The sequence below is a fragment of the Taeniopygia guttata genome, chromosome 4 (assembly GCF_048771995.1).
Source record: "Taeniopygia guttata chromosome 4, bTaeGut7.mat, whole genome shotgun sequence".
NCBI lineage: Eukaryota > Metazoa > Chordata > Aves > Passeriformes > Estrildidae > Taeniopygia > Taeniopygia guttata.
Genome location: NC_133028.1, coordinates 54,537,644 through 54,558,747, shown reverse-complemented (window position 1 = coordinate 54,558,747; position 21,104 = coordinate 54,537,644). Strand labels below are relative to the sequence as shown.

At 41.7% G+C, this 21,104-nt stretch overlaps 1 protein-coding gene across 33 annotated transcripts in view; it reads left to right on the top strand.

The window, feature by feature from the left end:
* The window catches only part of ADGRL3 (adhesion G protein-coupled receptor L3), a 490,266-nt gene that overhangs the window by 341,536 nt on the left and 127,626 nt on the right, over positions 1-21,104 (top strand). For 32 of the 33 annotated variants that reach the window (XR_012055755.1, XR_005980340.2, XM_030271767.4 and 29 more), the window contains one exon: positions 4,561-4,641. The exons of the other annotated variant lie outside the window; for it this stretch is intronic. Coding sequence is in view for 30 of the 32 variants with exons in the window: in XM_030271767.4 (XP_030127627.4) it covers positions 4,561-4,641 (81 nt within the window). In the remaining 2 variants the exon portion in view is untranslated. The remainder of the gene's footprint in view (positions 1-4,560; positions 4,642-21,104) is intronic. 33 annotated transcript variants of the gene reach the window in all.

Genomic DNA, 21,104 nt, shown 5'->3' with positions numbered 1-21,104 from the left:
CAGGTGGAAGACAAAAGAATACTGAAACAGGCTGGAAAATGGGTGGAAATCAGAGTAATCTGACATGACAGCAAAAAAATGTGTTGCAGTGATCATCTCTGGGTAAGGACAGCAAAGAAAAGGGACTCTCATCCCATGAGAACAAAGAGTCTGAAGCATGTTTGTTTAAAAACAATGTATCTCCTGGTGGATTCTCACTTTTGCTGCTGGATCTGAGTCAGGTGTGGGGCAGAACTGCAATTCTGCTGCACAACTGTCAATACCCACCATGGGCACTGAGCAAAGGAGCAGCAGGGAAAAGGGAGAGCCATTCATTCAGGTGACTGTGGTTATCTCCATGGCATCACCAGGGCTTTTAGAAGACAAGGCATCAAATGTTCTAAAAAGCTTTATTTTTCGCCTGGCAAATTTTGGTGATTTTTGTCCTTTGTTTTTTGGGGTTTGAATCATTCAGTCTTATGTTTTCTGTTCAGTTTTTCTGTGATGGAAAATCTCAGGTAGAAAGTGAGCAGGGGTCAGGCAGAAATGTTTCCCAAGTGCACACATGACAGTATGCATTGTACTCGAGAAAAATCAAATTTCACCAGCACTGGAAATTTGGCCCAGGATAGGAGGAAGGCCTTCCCTCTCAGGTGCTACAAACAGTGGGTATGCTTCCAAAAAGGATCAGGAGGAAGTGGTTTTAATAGATACACACATGAGAATTCTTTGTTGCTACTTTTCTTGGTTAGTCCATGCATTTGCAGATTTTTTCTGTAGTTTTATATTATTGCATCTGTAGGTGACTACATCACTTAGGGGCAGATTTTTGAAGATGTGTGGATGTTTATTTTCTGTCTATGAGCATCCAGATTCCTTTTTTTAAAAAATGGTAAAGAAAAAATCCCTTAGGCCAAGCTATTATGTTTCCTTCAGTCTTCACAAAACATTATCTTTGTTCTTCTAAGTTATTGGCCTTTTAAAATGCGTTGTATCTCTCATGTGTCAGACCTGAAAATAATGGCCAGTCAAGCACTTTTTCTAATTCACAAACATCTTTCTCATTTCCTCTACCCGAGGAAGGCATGTCACCAGATAGACTTTCAAGGTCATATCCATATTGTTGCTCCCAAAATTGTTTCTACCAAACATGGGGTTTTTTTCACATTGTCACAGCACACGCAGGTGGCCTGGCTGCTATGAAGACTGCTGGCTACCTGTGCCACACCTCTGTTTGCCCTGTCTCACCCAAGATGGTGTTGATATTTAGGCAGTGTTGGCCAGACCTGCATCCCTGCATTGTGGTGCAAGACAAGCAGGTCAGGGATGATCCACAGCTGTCTTCCAGCATCAGCCCTCACAGGGAGCCATGGGCACAGGCCTCTGCAGGCAAGAGGGATAAAGGAAACAGAACACAACCTAAGCTGGTAGGTGCAAATTTGGAAATTTCATCAAACATTACTTTGATGATTACATTTGATTGCTGTTTACTTTTTACCTGGCTGCAGAAAGAGTAGATGGTTATAGGCAGGGTGGGATTGGGAGAAGGCCATGCAAGCTGTTCCAATACGAGGCATGCTCAACTTCCCTTCAGCTACAGAGACATCTTGACCTTTGGTATTTTGTCAGAAGTCTTCTCTCTTCTTCCTGCACCACTGTCAGCTCAGACTCAATGTGCAGAGAAAACAGCTGAAGGACTGGAGAGACAGGTGTGGAGTGTTGGAGTGTTTCTGCCTTTTTTAATTTTTTTTTTTTTTTTAGGCTCTCACATCCATTTTTTAAAGTGCTTTTCTACTGCAGCTGGAACTGAAGAGAGAGAGTCCTTCATTCCTAGGGCTGGGCTTGCAAAACTGCAAAACTCACTCCACAGGGATTGGGAGTTGGCCTCACTTGGGAAAGTTTATTCTGTCAGTATTTGAGATCAACTTGAGCTGTACCAGTGATACCAATCTCAAAACCTTTCATAGATACATTGGGTAAAATTTTGGGTTTTAACTGAGTGAGTGGCAGAACTTTTAATGCCATTAAAGCCAAGAAGACCATGTGCTTGTGTACCAGCGCCATTGCCAAGTCTTGCTTCAGACACTTCCCCTTACCTCCCTTCCCTCAATTGTCTCAAAGGTCACCACTGGCAATAATGGTTAAACCAAAGCAAATATGTGATTCCATTGATTAAAAAGATTCATAAGGTAACAGTGGAGACCCTTTGTTTCTCCAGTTTGAACACTCTGATGAGTCTGAAGAACAAGTGAGCTGGCATTCATGCCCAGAAAACAAATCACAAAAATTGTTTGCATTGCTTTTTTTGGAGAATAAGTATTAAAATCCAAAATTTGATTTATTAGCATTGTGAGAAGTGTGCAATCTAACAGAAGTCTAGGGTTTTTTTTAGTTGTACACGGTAGCAGTAGTAACAGAAGTTTGATTTTTTTTTTTCTGGAAGTACTGTTTTGCATCAGCAGCAAATAGATAAAAGCTTTCTGCAACTTGTTTCATTTATCACTAGAGAGCATTTGATGCTACTGCTTCCTCCATATACAGTAAAAGCCTTAATAAAGCAATAATAAGCTTCCACAGTTATTACTCAATTGTAATGAATGTCTAAACAAACTCACAGATGTTTTTTAATCTTTCATGTAATGTGGATGTGTCTTATTTACTTCAGCCTAGCCCTTGAAGCCTCCAGAATAATTTTTTTTTCTTGGTTTGCTCTCAGGAAGACCAAGTTGTTTAAAAAAACCCAACCAAACAAAAAAAAAAACAAACCCGAAAACCATGTGTCAGCAGTGTTCCCAGAGCATGTCCAGCAAAGGGCCATAATGATGATAAAGGGATTGAAGCATCTCTTTGTGGGGATGGGCTGAAAAGCTGTGAGTATCCAGCGTGGACCAGATTATCCAAGGGATCTTACTGATGTGTATAAGTACATGATGACAGGCAATAAAGAAGATGGAGCCAGGCTCTTCTTACAGGCAGATAGTGGAAAAGCTATTCTATTTTTCTTTTTTCCTGTGGGGGTGGCAAGGCACTGGTACAGAATGCCCAGAGAGATTGTGGAGTCTCCATCCTTAGAGATTTTGGAAATCAGATTGGACACTTGCTATGGGCTCTTACTGCCCTTGAGCTGGGCTAGGTGATTTCCAGAGTTTCCTGCAAAGCTCAGCTGTTTTACATTTCAGTGGTATCTTTGATGCAGAAAATGAAGAGACTGTTCTGTGGCTATAAGGGCACTGATCATCCTGCACATTGAGCAGCTCAGAGTGAGAGAAGACCGTCTGCTTGTTTCTGCTGCAGAAACGAGCAGCTATTAAATGATGACTTTTTCTCACTAATGACATCAAATGGGTTTTTAACATGTAAACGAGAAGAGGAAAGCAGAGTAACTTGTTGTTTGCTATGGGTTCGCCTGAAGCAAATTTCCCATGTTAAAGCACTTAAAGGCAAATACAGAATTTATGATGTGTCGGTAGATTTTAAACCTGAATTATGTCCAGTTCTTGCAATGGCTAATAATGCAAATTATCTGAGTCATCCTCAGTGTAAAGCAGTAAATATAACCTGCACATTCAAACACACTTCTTTTTTTTTTTTTTTCTCTCCTCTTTCTCATTAATATTTTATCTCCCTGAAGAGATGTTTTCAACATATTATGTGCACCAGCATACTGTGCTTGTGGTATTCCTGGGTGTCATTACAAAGAAGCCTGAAGACTGTACTGCTGCTCCTCTGCCTGTGACGGTAGCTTGGAAATTGCTTGGAGCAACAACAGCAAGTGTCAACAGGGAGCTGTATTAATTATTTGGAATGTGTCTCTTAAGAGGAATCAACTGCTTTTATTGCAGAACGAATATTACTTGAAATGGGAAGGTTACTCTAAATGTTATCATAATCTGTGTGTCATTAACTTTCCATGTTTAGAAGAAGAGATTAACAACCCTGTAAATTGGTACAGTAAATAGATGAATTACAAAAAAAAATGTTTTTATTATAAATAGAAATTTCTAGATATAGTTACCTCCAAATTTCTGGAGAAGGATTGAGTCTTTAGCAACTGAGAAACCAAAAAATCTTCCACTCATGTAAAAGCAATACTGAGCTCTGAAAATGATATATGTGTTTCCTGCAGGTGGGACAAACAGGTGGGATTGTGCTTCATACCATGGAATCAAAAATGGCTGTGACATAGGAACACTTGTTTCCCTCCTAAAGTGAGATTAACAGATTGAATGGGCTTGTGTGAAATTGTGTTCTCTTCCATAGCATATATATATATATATATAGAGAGAGAGAGAGAGAGAGAGAGAATACATTTCAAGGGACCATGGTGTAAAGTATATGTAGTAGTGGTAAAGCAGGTGTAACTAAAATTCACCAGAGTACCTGCGTCTGCAAGGAAGAAGTGAGAGATGGAAGTGGTTTCAGCTTGTCACCAGGTGCCTCCACAAATGGAAGTTCATTGTGAAAAACATGCGGAACAAAATACTTGCAAACCTGTTTTTAATCTAAACGCTATTTCTTTGATTGTAGCCCTGATAGATCTGTGTAGGAAACAGCAGAACTAAACCACTTATTTGTCCACAGGGCAGGCTCACCATGGGCAGGTTTCCTACATTGCCCCACCAATCCACTTGGATTCGGATGTGGACAGACCTCCATCCAAGGGTGAGTCAGTGGGACGGTCTCCATTCACTTGCATTCCAAACCAGCCACAGGCATGGGTGGATATCACTCACTGGTTCACTGAGCCTCCATGGCCAAGCTGTCACCCTCCACCCAAGGACACTTGGGGAGCAAATTGACTCCTGCAGGAGAGATGTATGTAGGATGTCCCATGTATCCCATTACATAGCTTTGAACATCCCATCACTTCACTGGCTGGTTTGCTTTCCCTGTTACTTTGCTCCTGCAGGGACAGGGACACCTTAGGTCCCACCCTGTGTCTTGCACCCTTCCTTCCTAATGGTGGTGCAAAGGCACAGAGAGCTGCTGGCAGAGTGCAAAAGGGCAGATTTCAGCTGCCCTTCAGGTGAGTAAAGGGTACAGAACGGGTTGTACAGTGGTTCAAGCCTAGATTCAGTCCTCATTGCTGTTGCTTGAGGGGTTTTTCCTAGACTTGGTGGGGAGTTGTTCATTACAGAGGATGAATTAAATTTTAAGTGGGCTGATTGCCCTTGGGAGCGATGCTAGTAACCAGTATGTACAGAATAAGTACAAAATAGTCCTGCTAAGACAGGTACCTGGCTTGAAAGGTGCAAATAAAGCAATATGAATGTGAGCCCTTGATTTCTCTGCCCCATTTGAAGAATCATTCCCTAGGGCTGAGCCCCCAGTGTTTGCCCCTGAGGCATGGGGAAATGAGCTTGTCCCCAGAACAAGCTTATGTGGTGGTGCAGACTTCTTACACCTCCCTTTGCTCCTTTTGGTTAGGCTGGCCAATATTGAGGTATGATATCAAACTAAATAGCTTGTTCTTCTCGGAACAGATGATAGCAAAGCAAAATCATACAGGAATATGAAGGGATTTCCTGGTCAACTCTGCAACTGGGCATTACCCTTAAGCCCAGGGAATGTTGTGGAAGAAGAGAAGGGGAGGAAGAGGACAGCCAAAGTGTAATAACATGGAAATATTCTATACCTTAGGTTTGGTTTTTTTCCCTTTTTTTCCCACTCTTCAAAGGGTGCTACAGTGGCAGAAAGAGTACCAAATTGACCTGTGTGGTGATTGCCACCATTCTGCCACAACACTGTAAGGCAGTTGGTGTGTGTTTGTGTCTGCACGTTTCTCTAACTGCTCTTAACTGAAATATGTGAGGTGGAACCACGTGCTGGGTGGTGTGAGGATGCCAGATTCACAGTTCTTTCTCCAAATCTGGTCTTGCCATGAGTCAGGCTGGCTGTGCACAATCTTCTGGCAGTCCACAAGCTCCTTTCAGCTTTAAGTGAAGTACCCTGGGATTTGACATGTGCATTTGAGATCATCAGCTTCTTCTAAGTAATTTGAAAACCTCCAGTTCTGTGGTAAAATTTACTACCTTGCTTTTATAGCAGAGCAGTCTACTGAGGCAGAGACAGTTATGACTTGCAGGACCTTCTTGCTCTAGTCTGTCATTGAGGTGATGAATCAGAGCTTACTTAGAATAGGTCAGTGTAAATCCTTGCCTTGGCATCTGAACAGACTGTAGAAGATTGAAGGATTCTGGAACAGCAGCAGGACAGAGAACCTGTGTCTTGCTTTCTCCAAGCTGAAAGAGCTAAAGACTAACAAAACCCTTCAGTGGTCTGCTGGTCATGAGGGCAGAGGTACTGCCACAAGATAAATGGCAGTGCCACCAAGAGCAGGGAAAGTAGGTCAGGCAGAACAGTTGCAGGGCTTGCAGAGAGGGTAAAATAGAGTTTATCCAACATAAGCTGCTACACTGACAGCTTTCACCAGGGCCTCCACCCCCCTGGTTGAGAAATCTTAAAGGAGCTGCTCATGGTGGAAGAACTGTTATTACTGCTGCTGTGTGCTGGTAAAAAGACTTGAGGAGTCTTGTGTAACTTACTAGGAGAAGGCCAGAGAGAAAGCCAGCTCTGGAGGCATCAGTCTGTTAGCTGATGGCTAGGGGCTGCTAAAAATGTAGTAATTGGCACTGTCTCCTGGGGGAAGAGCAAGGCTTTCCTCTGGCCCTGGGATGTGGAATGTGTAGCTCTGCTGCCTCATTTCTAGTCTCAGCATTCAAAATCCATTAGAGTATTGTAATTTTTTTTTTCTCTAAGTATATTAGGCTTATAATTCCTTTTTGTTTTCTGCTTTTTCTGACACCTTAGGACATGCTTGGGTCATGTTTCAAGCTTCATCCACAAGAGCTGTTTTAAACAAAGGAGTCAAAATCACCTGTCCTTAAGCTTGTGTTCCTCCACATTTCCTGTAGCTGTGTCTAAAACCAGAGTAGCATTATGACACTCAGCATAAACCACTAATGCTTCTGGCAACTCCTTTAATGCTCTTCATTTCCCCTCCATGCTTACCCTTGCACTAAGCTGAGCACCAGGTGCAGACCAACTTTGCACTCAAAGTGGCAAAAAGAAGCAGCCACCATATAGTTTTAATTGTAATAAATGGAAATAGAACCTGGCTAGGATGCTTTAAGAGAAGCATCTTTCCTTCCTGTATTACGAAAAAAAGATACAGCTTTAGTGCTCCTGCACTAAATTGCAGTTGCAATTCTCAGTTGACAGATTTATTTGTAACTGCCCCTTCCTTCTCCTTTTTAAAAAATTTATCACTGGTGACATTTACACACATTGTTTATGCATGCAGGGGATTTTTACCTGCCTTTCAGAGTCCTGACCCTGGTGGTGAATAGAGTATAAACTGCAGTAGTTTACTAGTACATTAGTGTCACTGTGCATTACAGGGTAATTACTCTGAGCCACTGCTCTGTGCAGCCACCCAGTAATGACACTGTACATCACTGAATAGAAATGAAGCCTTGAATCAGCATTTTTCATCAAGACACTTCTTAGTCCCCACCTACTTTTAATTTGAGGCTGTTGTAAAATTAGTTCCGTGTATGAAGCACCGTTTACTACAATTTTTACACCTCCTTTCAGTCCAACAATTTGGATGTGACTACGTGATTTTTATGCAAGTGTTTACACCTTCTTTGTACAGAATAATTCCAGGCATAGCCGAGACCTTAGGTTGTGGTATCATAAACTGAAGATTAAACCTGTGTTTAAAAATGGTTACTGACAATAGCAGGGAGTTTCATAGATTAGAGTCACACTGTGCTCTGGCTTAGAAAGGGATTTTGTAGAAGTATCATATATAGCAATAAATTAAATGTTTATACTCAAATTCTGCCAGGTACTAAAACACAGTAAAGAAATGAATTAAACAAACCAAATATGTGCACTAAAACGATTTATAAAACTGTGTAGAAGCAAATTTTGACATATATGTGGAATCATTAAACTTGAAATGAATTCATGGTACTTAAAGCTAGGCAGCCTGAGAAACTCACCTGCCCTGTTGAGCTGGTGTTTTGTAAAGGTTTCCTTCTAAGCTGAAGTCCAGAGAGTAGTTAAATTGGAGATTGATATGCCTGAAGTCAGTACATTTCCTAAACACTAACTGATAAGCAAAATTCTGGACTGGTGAAATAAATAGCAAATAAAGGAGGCACAGGAAGTTCTTATCCTTCTGTGCAGATTCCTCTAGCCAGGAAGGTTGTTATGGCACTGTGTTAAGGCACTGTGGGAGGTTTTCCTGTAAACCTAAGTTATCAGGTTCATATTCCATAAACACAGAATCTCGCCCTAGTCCTTAGACAGCACATCAGGGAGCCAGAGGTTTTGCTGGGTTTGCACCTTTTCTTCTCCATCTTAGGGGAAGATGTCCCTTTGTGCTTTCTTTCTTTAAAACCTGGATCCATTCTGCCATTTCCCCCCCCTTTACATTTGCAGTCTCTGAGGAGAACCCTGTAATAAACAGAACCTGTCCTAAGCAGAAGCACAGTGAAATCCTATAACCAAAAATAGAGTAGGCTTTTGTAAGTATGCATTCTGAGTCTTATTTATTTTTTCCCTCCCAAAGGTCCTGAGAGGGTCGATGGCTTTGCAGATGATGTAGGAGGATCTGACAGCTGGGCTTGTTGCACAGCCCTAGTCCTCCTTCCCAGGTCCAGGGAAAGGGGAGCGTTGGGCAGCGAGGCCCAGTGGCACTCCTTGCCTTAATTCAAGCTGACACGTGGGGTCATGTATCCTGTGCTCACCAGGCCCTGAGACACCAGCTTGCCTGCCTCTCCTTCCCCTGGCCCAGCATTGTGAGAGAAATGCTGTCCAGGACTCCCTGCAGTGAGCCAATGCTGGCCAGGCACCTTCTGTTTCCAGGCTTTTTCATTTTCTGCTGGAGTCCCCCTGGGGAAGGCATTCTCTCAGCTCAGGAGTCCTTTACAGTGTCCCTCTGCTGCTCTCAGAGCTCCTGCTTTTACTCATCCTGCTCCTTCTGATTTAGCTATATGTTTCCAGCTTCTTAAGGCAAGATTATTTTCTTCACATCATTCAGGTGTGAGAATCCAGGGGAGAGGCTAATTTGATGCCTTTAAGCCAAAAAAAGATCATGCAGTGAATGCTGTTTGGGGTCTCCTGTGCTCAGGACCCTCATTCCCTTTTCCCTGTGCAATTCTGGGATGCCACATTTGTGTCCTGCTCTTTCTTGGTCATGTACTTTGGTTTTGCTCAGCCTTTTTTTCAACGATGACATCTCTCAGAGCTTCCCCTTTGTGGCTGTCCTGAGCCCACTAAAGCATCCCCCTCATTCCAACATGGGGTGTGAGTGCTCATTGCAGAAAGCCAGCACTATCCTGTTATCCCATGTGGCTTTTAGGAAAGCAGTGTGTAAGAGGCATACAGGTAATTGGTGCTGGGTGGAAGGGAGGTGGTTGTCACCATATCTGCACCGTCAGTGCAGGAAAGATTTTGCAGTGACTACAAGCCTCAAGTGTACTATGAATTTGCAACTGCCTTGTTTCAAAGTCTGTTCTTGAATCGGTCTACAGAGATTTGTTTGTTGTGTTCTTTTGCTGTTTGTTTGCTTTTCATTTGAGTTGTTCTTCTTTCCTTTTTTTTTTTTTTTTTTTTTTTTTCCTCCCTTGTGATAGGCAGCCTCATTCAAGGCTGGATATCCATCTTCAAACAGATTAACATTGCAGTGGGGGTGCGTTTTGGGCAGGGTGGTAGATGTGGATGAAGGAACCTATTGCCAGGTATGGAGTTTGTTTGGGTCCTGAAAATGGTGGAGGGGTGGATGAGCTCTGATACAATGCTTTTCTCAGTTTTATCCAGAGCTCTCAGAAAATCTCCCATTGTGACTCAGGTCTGTATTCTGGTGTCCACCTTTGTGGACTACACTGATGTTCCCAGGGCAGGCAGCTGCTTTGAACATGCACCATGCTCCATGTTTATTAATTTCTCATTAGGTATCATGCATGGGGCTAACAAGTATCACAACCAGAGCTCCTGGAAATCTTGCAGCCAGCCTGTATTCCTCCTGTTTGCTTGTTGCCATCAGTGAGGTCCCACCTTGCATCCTGTAGCTCTCCACAGTCAGAAAGGGTTAAATGCACACTGCTCACCGTTTGGGTTTTCACTGTGGTGCTGAACTCTCGCTCTGATTTTTCTGGAATGTGTGTTTTCACTGCACAGGAGCACCTTGGGGCATTGCTGTTTATTTATAAGATAACAGCATTTGCTCTAGCAGAAAGGTGGAGCTAACAAAGTCTCTCGAGGAGTGCTAACTCCTGTGTGCTGGTGGAAACTGTTCAAAGTATTTACACTTGAAAATATTTAAGGATTTTGGGGAAGGGGGGAAGAACACTCTGAGCGATATTTAACACCTTTGCTATTATTCTTAGTCATCTGAAAAAAAAAATTTAAAAGGGCACTTTTTAAGAAGCTTGTTTTTACCAGCTAGCTACTGCCTTGTAAAGGAGTTTTGCTATGGAGATCAGCCTGAACTGTGATTTAAAGATACCTTGAAATGTTACTCTTTGTAGGCCCTTTGAAGCCACCTTGTGACCTGATAAGCTCAAAATTGATGTGAGAAAGAGCTCACTCTTTGAGATTTTTTAAAAGTTTAATAAGGGATAAAAAGGGACAAATATCTAACGCTGGAGTGTTTTTGGTGGTGGCTTTAAAAAGCCACACCCTTAGTTTAAAACAATGTTCTCTAGATTGTTGCATTATATGTGGATAAGTGCATATTCATAAGAGTTTATACATATTCAAATATTCCTGTGAGTTTAGGTGTTCCATGAATTCTTTTGCTTGGTTTTAACCTTTGACTTGTCTGCATGCCATCCTTCGAATTAAATCGATATATTTTATTTCTTCTTGTGGCTCCATCCTGTTGTTTTTACACTCCCTGAAGAGTCGGTAAATTCTTCTTGTGGTGTTCTGGTTTTTGTCACTGTTATCATAAGATAGTCCACAAATCTGAGGAGCCACCTAATTATCTTACACCATTCTCTGAGTTAGTTACATGAATAAAACCATTTTAACATCACATAGTCTCTATTTTAATATTATGCTATAGCTTAAGATATAATATATTTCTCAAACTACTATTCATATAAGCTACATAAACTGCATGCATAAACTGACAGATTACACTGTACCAAAAAGCAGTTAAAAGGAAATAAAAATTGTACCATATCAAAATCTTGGTGATTAATTATGATATGCAAAAGCTAATACATAAATGTGAAAGCCAATACTGTATTGTCATTTATAACAATGGACATGGACATGCATCCAGGAGATTCTTTTGACAGTGGCTTTCGTTTTCCACTGCACTGAGTTTTGCCACTCTCCATCAGTGGTGGAAGTTTTCACCCACCTGACAGTGGCAACAGCTGTAAAATAGAGTCAGCTATGGTGGTGCACCCTCAAGCATCACTAATCTAAAGTGAATGTCCTATTACCAGCTTGGAAAAAAAGCTGTTAAACCAGTTCAATGTGAAAAAAAGAGTGTAGTGCTGCATACAGCATCAGACTCTTTCTCAAACTTTTTTTTTTTTCCTTTTCTGCCAGACTAATTTTTGGCTACACTTCTCTTCCTGAAATATTTATAGGGCAAATAACTGTTTTAAATGAGCAGATGGGGGAGACATAAGACAAGCTGTTAAATTAATAAACATGTGTGGTGCTTTATCAGTAAGGGAGCCCATTTTGGCATTTCTTCTGGATGATTTGTATGGCCTATCACTATTGCACCTGGTGCAGGGACAAGAAATGGGCACTTAATAACCAAACAATGTGCAAACTCCTTCCATTATAACTTCATTATGTCAGATATAATCGTCTATAACTAGATGTCAAATACATAATTTATGTCCAGCTCCCCTGTGGAATGGTGGGCATATGAATGAAAGGTCCCATTAATGGGAAGGAGCTTTTACTGTAACTTTTCCCCTCCTGGTACATGGTCCATTTTGTCATCTGGTATTAATTCTGAATTATTTCAGGGCTGCAGAAAAATGCTGTTATATTTATATTTGTGTAATGAGAGAAGATGGCAAATAAATCATATAAGAGATCAAATTTCAGGTTCACTGATTTCCTAAGCCACATGCCTGTGTGAAAGAGACTAGGATTGGTCTGCAGTGCTTCGATTGAGAGGCATCACTGTCCTTCATTTAACACATCCAGAGATGTTAAAAAGGTGCATGATGTGAGGTAGCACTTCCTGTGGGAGTCCTCTGCCACAAGCAGCTTAGCCCTTGGAAAGCCAGGATTTGCCATTGCAGCCATGCTGCTGGCATCCTTTGCTGTGTGTTGTGTCATCTCTCGTGTCATGTGGGGCCTATCTAGAGAAGGGCTCCATGACATAACTGAAGTGTGAAATAGTCACCTAGAAGGATGGAGGATATGAAAACCCTGTTTTTCTAGAGGATTCTTCTGGAAACATATGGATGTATTGGAGTGGGGCATAGAGTCTCAGTTGTTCAGTGGAGGGCTTGTGTATATTCACAAACAGGTACAAATTCAAAGGAGCAGGTTGGCAAAATTGCCTTCTATACATTTTTATGATTAATGTTATAATATGTGATACTGTTATAATGCGTTATAGTGTATAATGATCAGGGGTCTGAAGCACCTCTCCTATGAAAGCAGGCCAAGAGTTAGCATTGTTTATTCAGCATGGAGCGGGGAAGACCCCCAGGACACCTTCCAGCACCTTCAGGGGGCCTACAAGAAAGATAGGGACAAGCATTCTTGCAGGGGTTGTTGCAACAGGACAAGGGATAATGACTTTAAACTGAAAGAGATATTAGAAACAAATTCTTTCTTGTGAGTATGCTGAGGCCCTGGCACAAGTTGTCCAGAGAAGTTGTGAATGCCCCATCCCTGGCAGTGCTCAAGGCCAGGTGGGATGCAGCTCTGAGCAGCCTGGTCTAGTGGAAGTTGTCCCTGCTCATGGCAGGACGGTTGGAACCAGATGGTCCTTAAGGTCCCTTCCAACCCAAGGAAGGGTTGAGTTTTTTATGAGTCTGTGATTTTATGAGTCTGTGATTTTCTGTTGCTGTTATTTTTCACTATGTGTATGATATAGTCACAGAAAGCAAATCACCCTTACAAAATAAATGTTAAAAATGGAAAAAATGTTCTAGTTAATAACAAGTTAGGAACAGCAACTTCTAAATACCTGGGCTATCCAGTGGTGTAGTCTCTCTGTCTTCCAGTAAAATGTAGAAATATAGTTTACCATGTTCCTGTAGAAGTTTATCAGCAGTGCTGTAGAAAGGCAGGCAGATGATTTCCCATACAAGCAAATCATGTTAGGCTCAGACATACTACTCTTGACAGCATTGAGTTGAAGAATTTTGTATTTTGATGACTTCAGCTGTGCAGTGGGATTTTCTGTAGGTAAGCAGGTTTTTATTTTACAGCACTTGGCTCTTGGAATCATCTTTGGCTGAATAAGGTATTATTGGAAATGAGAGATTTCCACCAGAGACAGTGATCTGATGTTTTATGAAATGTCTGGATTTCTAGCCTTTTTTGGCCCCTGCATTTCCTCAGAGTAGATTGTTGAATTTTGATTCTTTTCTTTGTGTCTTCTTTGGTGCAGGAAATCCTAGTGATGTGATAGAATCATTCAGAGGGAAAGTTACACCTGTGAAGTGTTTACCCCACTCTTAAAAAGTGCTTTTGGAAATCCCAGCCTTAATAAATGCTTACCAAATACTGATTTACTGATTATGGAACACCATGCTAAGATTGTAACTAGGCTCCCTCATAAGAGTCCTCATATTTTAAGATTTTCAGCCAAGTAAATTTGGCTTGAAAACCGCAGTGTTTGCTCCGAAGAGGACTGCTATCCTCTAGTTCCAAATGGTTTGTTGCTGCCTTCAGATTGGCTCAATGTAGTTTGTTCTCCTTGAAAACTCACAAGAAGCAGTATTTGAAAGATCTTACTGCTTGTAAGAACAGATACTAGGTTTGATTAGCTGTAATTATAAGGGTTAGAGGGCCAGCAAGCATGAGGGTGAGCAGCTGTGGGGCTGTTGGCCAAGGAGCTTTCAGGAATGGAGAAAAACAGCTGGACTTGGGGCAAGAAGAAGATTTTGCCCTTACCCAGACAGGGATGCTGGGCTTTTTGCAGATAGGTACAGGGAAAGGCTTGTAGATTGTTCATGCTAATTAGTAGTAATTCACTGCAGCTGTTTGTTTTGTTTAGTTTTGGTTTTTTTTTTTTTTGTCAGAAAATTGCTTGAGCTTTCCTCTTTAGAAAATGACCACAACTACAGATCCTCTCATGGCAGTCTCCCCTTTAGATTTTCTCAAATTCCTGGTTTCATATTTATCTCATTATGAGCACTGGTTTCCACAGATGAGTGTGTGTGTGACTGTATTATGCCCACAAATTTACTAGTAGACATGCTGCAAAATAACACTGTTACTGAGTAAAAAATTACATTTCATTTTCAGGAATAAAAGGGAATGTGTGCCCATAAATCTTCTAAATAATCTGTGTTGGAGAGTAAAAAGAAGATGAGGTTTCTAAATTTGTGAAGACCCTTCACAGTGGAATCCTGTGTGCCACTGAAGTGGAACAAGCTTATTTATATTTTATTATGCTTCTAGATCAGGCTTTATTATTATGGGCTGCATTCCCCTGACACTATAGCTGTTGCTAAGGAAGAGGTACATTATGTTAATATTTTGTGACTATAACTATGCAGGCCTGGGTTATGTACATTGAAGAAGTTGGGGTGGGGGGAGAAGTTAATGCACCATTTTGATTAGAGCCTCTTCAGATTGTTGCTCACATTTAGAAGCAAAAACTAAGCTTGAATTTGAGAATAATTCACACAGAAAATGGGACAAAACCAAACAATTGAAACTATTTGTTCACTGAACATTAAAATTGCTCAGAAGTTTGAATCTGGAACCAGTACTGCTAAGAGGGAATCTGGCAGAAGCAAGCTGAATCCTTTTACCAAACACGTACAGTGAAGAATTTCACAGCTTCCTCACGCCTTAATGTGTTTGGATCATGCAAACAGAGCATTCATCCTTAATTCCTATTTCCTGACCATTTCCAGTGCTGGTGTCTATTATGTGATATTGGTACTTTCTCATTCATTTAGCTTGATTCACAAAGACTGCAGTGTGGCTGGCAGCATCCACCAAGTAAAATGGCAAATAATCCATTAGCTCCAGTGCATGGGGTCAGAGAAAAGGCCAGAGTCCCGGGCAAGATACCAGTGTCCATGCTGCTTATTTTAACAAATACACTCTACAGACTGTTGATAAGCATTATGAAAATGTTTACACAACAAGTAAAATAAACAAGGAAGGATCTTGGCATTTCTCCTAAAGGAACGTTCTGAACTGAGTTTTTCCCCTTTCAAAACTGTTTTCTCATTAATACTGCTGCCAAGGCATGAAGCAACCACAGAGGAGGACTGGATGGGCAGGAGCTCGCCTCAATTCTGCTGTGCCCTGCACCTTGCTGATTCAGCCAGGACAATGTACTCAGGAGCATTCTCGGGGTTATCGTGGTCATGGCACCTGAAAATACATAATGCTTGCCTTGTAGTACTGTTTCACATTTTCAAACATTCAGTGCAACAGATCTGGGTTTCCACCTGGATCAGGTGGGTGAGATTTATCCCGTGCTAATCTCATCTCCTAAATCCAGGAGCACAAGGTCCACCCAGCTGAGCTCAGTCCTGTTTGCCAGAGCTACAACAAGCAGTGGTCCTCAAATAGGGCTTGGAAACCCATCAGAGGCTTGCCAGCCTCCCAACTCTATTAGTTCTTTTTAACATCAGCTTCAGCCTCTAACTCTGCTACAATGAGCACAGCAACCTTTATTCCCTTATCCTCGCTGTCCTTTTTGCTCAAACCTTGGGAAGTGTGTTTTTGTGGCCCTTAAGAAGGCTTTAGGAAAGTTAATATTACCTTTTCCGAGCTAAGGCTGCAATAATTTATGGTAGACCTTGTTGCATGCACCTGATCATAAAATCCTTCTGGAAGCTAAGGTGCCTGGCCTGGGAAGTATCTCAAACATATTCTGAGACAAGAGCTGGATGGAGGGGTGAAAGGGAATGGAGTATTCAGTGCTGAGACTCAGTGCATGCTTTGTGCTGGAGGTGTGTATTGGAAAGAAGAACATAGGAGGAATAAAGTTTAGCAGGGGGCAGCAGGCTCTGTGCAGAGAGGATGGACATGGAGAGCTTATTGGGCGAGCTGCATGGCTTAGGGTAGAGGAAGGCAAGATGCAAAAAATGAGGAGGGGGGGGGTTTTAAGAAGGTTTTTATGCATAGAGAAATTTAAAATCCTTTAGCTATAGACAATTGAGACTTTCACTGCCTCCAGCAACTATGCACAGGTTAATCACCATAACATTTATATTCCTGCTTTCCTACTCCAGGCACCTATTTCTATCTGCTTGCTTCTTTCCAGCTTTTGCTCTGAGCTGCTGCAATTTAACAGCAAAAATCCAGATATTTCCTTCATTATCATTAACTACTCCTACCTTGTCTTCCTAGCAGTAATATAGAGCTCAGCCTAAATGTCAAGAGCAGCTCAGTGTGCTCATCCATTTTTGGAATGTGTTGAAGTCTCCTTATCCTGGCCACCCAAATCTTCAGCTCCTGTCCCTTTCAGATTGGTGTGACTGTGCCTGCTAGCTCCTGAGGCCATGGGCTGGGATATTAAAAGTCTTTGTTCTCCCCATAATCCACCCATGGTTTTAAAAAGTGTCCCCTTACAGCCTAAGGTTTGTGCTTATCTTCACAGGACATTGCTCCTTGAATTGTGGTTGGTTAAATAACCACACCTTGGTGTAGATGTTTTGCATATAAGCTGACAGGGTTGACATTGTGAGTATTTTGCAATCATTTGTTTAATTAGCTGAAGCTCTCTTGGGAGAAGTATATGAAATGGCATACTCCCAAAGTCTAATTTAAATCTGTTTTGCTTTTTTAATTTTTTTTTTTTTTTTTTTTTTTTTTTTTTTTTGTTGGAGGGCTTGTAATGCAAAGCATTAAAAAAGGTACAAGTGAATGGAAAGCAAGAAAAACCCTTCTGTTGATGGGCAGTGCCTCAGCAACAAAACCATGCAAATACAGAAAGGAAATTACATTGAATAAAATGACCTACAAGAGGAAAAAATGGAATTAAGTCTGTGCAGCTGTCTTGTATCTTTTTTTTTTTTTTCAAATCTGTGCTTCCTCTCTGTTTTCTTTTAGTGCAATGCTTAATTAAGCTTCACCTTTGTTTGGAGATTAATTCCTTTTCTAATCTGCAGCTATTTGTACAAAGGTGTTCATTACTGGAGGGAACAAAGGCTGGAGACAGGAGAGTGGCAGGGAAGCGGGAAGAGATTTTTTTTTTTTTGCTCACAGTGAAATCTCGAGGCCCTGCTTTCACATGCAGGACTCCTGTGTCAATTATCCTCTGCTTGCTGCTTCCAGTGAGATGCTTCCTGGGGGCAGCTGAAGGTTCTGCTGCAGCACCAGGGCTGTCCTGTCTGCTCACTTAATGCACTTAGAGACTTTTGTGCTGAGGCAGACCCTTAAACTCTTACCTGACTTATACATAGTGACCACTGGTTTCTTTTAGATGCTTACCTGCCCATTGAAATCACTAAAAAAATTAGGATCCAAAGCATTTGATGAGATCCAATGCCATCTTCTGGAGTCCCCATAGAGCAGTGAGTTCCTGCATGCACAGTCACAGCCCTGTCCTCATTGCCCAGGATAGGCTCTTCTGCTTGCTGGCATCACAGTGGTCGGAGTACCTGAAATTTCTGGTTTTGCTGTAGTGTTTGTAGAGCACACATTAATCATATAAAAGTATTTATATTGCAAGAAACAGGGGAAGCAGGCAACAGTGGTGGAGTAGGGAGCAGCCCACCACAGGGCTGTCAGTCTGACTCTCTTGCTTGTTGTGCTTGCCCAGGCAAATAGAAGTGAGCCCAAGAGAAGAGCTAAGACAGCTTTTGGAGGAATAAAGTCTGTGATTCCTGAAGGAATGACAGAATGCCCCAATAGTTAAAGCAGGATCCCTGTAACTTGCACAATCCTGTTAGGAGCAATGTGGCCAGTCCCATCTCCAGGCATTGCTCTACCCACACAGTCTTCCATGTTCCTGTGGCATGGTTTTAATAAAGGGCTGCTCCTTCCAAACAGTGGGGAAAGCTGGGCATGGCCTAGGAGCCGTTGCTTGCTGTTGGGAGACCAGATTTTATTTTTACATTTCCTTGTGCTGGTTGTGTGATTAGTCATTTCATGCACTCACACATATATCTAGTTTCTGTAGAAAGTGATTTTTTAACTGTGGCACCCTCTAACCTTGTGGCTGTTTTTTTTCATGGACTATTCTGAGTAATGGGAAATGGTTTTTTGGTTCTATAGAACCTCTATGTTTGAAGGGAAAGAGAAAAGGCAATTGCAGAGCTGGGCAATTATTGCTGGCACAGTATAATTAATGTACAAATATTTCTAAAATCAGCAGCTAATGACAGAAATACATGTCCTGTCCTTTTCATGCAGAAAAGAAATGGATTTATACTTCAAATTGCTTTTTGTTTGTCATGCTCTCTAGGCACCTTTGTTGATAATCTGCACACATGGGTAAAATATTTTGCACTTTTTGACATTTTATTTTTTTCCAGAAGAATTGTCAAGATGAGAAATGGCTCAAATGGATCAAGGAGTATTGACTTTTGCAATCAGTAGCTAGTGAAATTAACATCTTCCTTCTGTTCTCTTTGCGCAGACAATTATAAATCAGATTCAGAAAACATGTTCCCAGAGGCGTGGGTTTGGGTTTTAAGAGAACACTGGCATGAGAAGGAGGAAAAATATCTTAGCACAAAGTATTTTACCCTCATTTGTAGGTGGCTCAAAGCTACAAGCCTTAAAAAGAATTTTAAAAAAATAATAGAAGAGGAAAAGAAGAAAAATGTGGGTGCAAAAGCAACACAGGACAAAACAAGAGGCTGTTGCGTTCAGTTGTGCAAGAAATGCTGGGAAAATACAGAGCACAGTGTATGAGCAGTGAGAATGGAGGAACTCCATCCTCAAGGTTCTCCCATCCATCAAAATTGTGCCTTTTAGCATTTCCAAACACAGAGGTAGAAAAAGCAGTGCAGAAGGGGCTCCTAGCAAAGAACCCAAGCTACACTTACAATCCTGGGGTTTTCCACACCCAGATTCTGTTGGGGTGATGTGGTGGTATTTCTAGGGTGTTTTCTTGACCAACATTTCCAGCCTGATCTCCAGCATATTGCCCATGCACAGCCTTTTCCTAGAGGCACTGACTGTCCCTGGAATGGCGCAGCACAGAGAGAGTGCTCTGTGAGCACCTCAGAGCTGTTAGTTGGACCTTTTCTGCCCCAAAATCCTCACACACACGCCCGCACATACTCACGAGCCACAGAGGGCCTCAGTACATAAACCTGCATCTCTTGGACTCAGATGCCAAAGAAATGTAAGTAACAAGCAACTTTTATTGACCGTAATTGCACTTGAATTAACTAGATGCCTGTGTAGTTGATGGCTCCTGCAGCCTGACATCCCTCCTGCAGCACTGGAAACCTCATTGCTTTGCCTCACAACACTTCCTATGCCAGAAAGCTTCAGAGGGCACAGCTCTCTTGGCATAACTCTAGAATAACTTGGCAAGTAAGCTCCGGAGGCTTAAACTCTTGTCCCAGCTGGGATACGTAATTATCTAGCTACCTGCTTCCTTGATCTTCCCTTTGTTCTCTGATTTTCACAGAGCTATCATTTGTTCACACAACCCCAAAAAAAGGGAGGGGGGCAGAAATAGAAGGGCAAAACAAAAAAAAGGAATAGGATTGAACACACTCCCTGCACGTCTGCAGGCAGTGCTGAGATGCAGCCTTGGCTCTGCTCTTTGTGTCCTCAGGGTGGTAGTGCAGGTACTGCTTCCCCATGCACTGCCTTGCCTGGCTGGCAGGGAGGAGGAAGCACATCCTAACATTTAATTTGCTGTTCAAAGGTTTGTTGTACCTACATCCCTGTATTTAAATGACACTGATGCATCTGCTTGTGAGATTTGTTTCCTTAAGCTCTGTCAGGGTTGCCAAGATTAGTAGCAAAGGGGGTGAGTTTGAGACCATGATAGCTGAGAGGGTTTGGACTTGGGGACTGCAAATCACTGTGAGATCAGAAAGGATTTAGCAAAAATTTCTTCTGCCAGTCTATTGCAACCTCAGGGAATGAGCAGCTACATGGGTGAAGAATAAAGAAACAAATATATAGGCAACTTTTGTCAGTCCAAAGATATCAAGATATTTTTTTCCTCTGTGTCCAATTAAAGACCAATGCAGTTTATCAGAAATCTATAAAGAAGCTGCTATTACTGACTGGATAACTGAGAGTTTTTCATGCAGCACTTTTCAAAAGGCAAAGGTACTTCACACAGTTACAGCAGCAGCCACAAGCAAGAATGAACCACTGCGTAGTTATTGAGGCTGCATCCCTCAATGCTTCTTTTGTCCTTAAATTTCTTTTGTTGGGGTTTATTCACAATGCTGGTGTGCTGCTATTCTGAAAAGTGTGGTATTACAGGAAAAGATAATCGGATGGTGAGATTTAAGCTGTTGCAGAAGGGAGTGTAGAGTACATGATCCACTTAAAATTAAGAGTGTAGCTAAGAATCCACAGAATTTTATAGTGCACAGACCATAATATACTGCAGGGTATCCGTCTTTACCAGGAGGGCTTCAAATCAGTGGAGCTTTTCAGCCTTCATCTATGAAATCACTTTAGTGTTTGGGTTTTTCACTTGGCTTTCTACTCAATTTGATTGTGGCCATGTTTAAATAATGTCAGAGCGGAAATTGGTTTTATTGGACTTAATTTTGTCCGCAGCAAGATGTACATTGCCTTGAAATATTATGTAATTCCCAAGCAGAATGAGATGGGCTTCTCTTCAAGTCAGACCTCAGCTCTGGTGTTTTGGTTTTTAATACACCAGGCTGCAGCATAGCAGGAAATGGTGGAAATTGCAAGGTGGAAGTGGGTTTAAATGGCAGTAATCTCTACCCTTGCTTCAGGCAGAGAGCTGTAAATTGCTACTCTCTCTTGGCTCT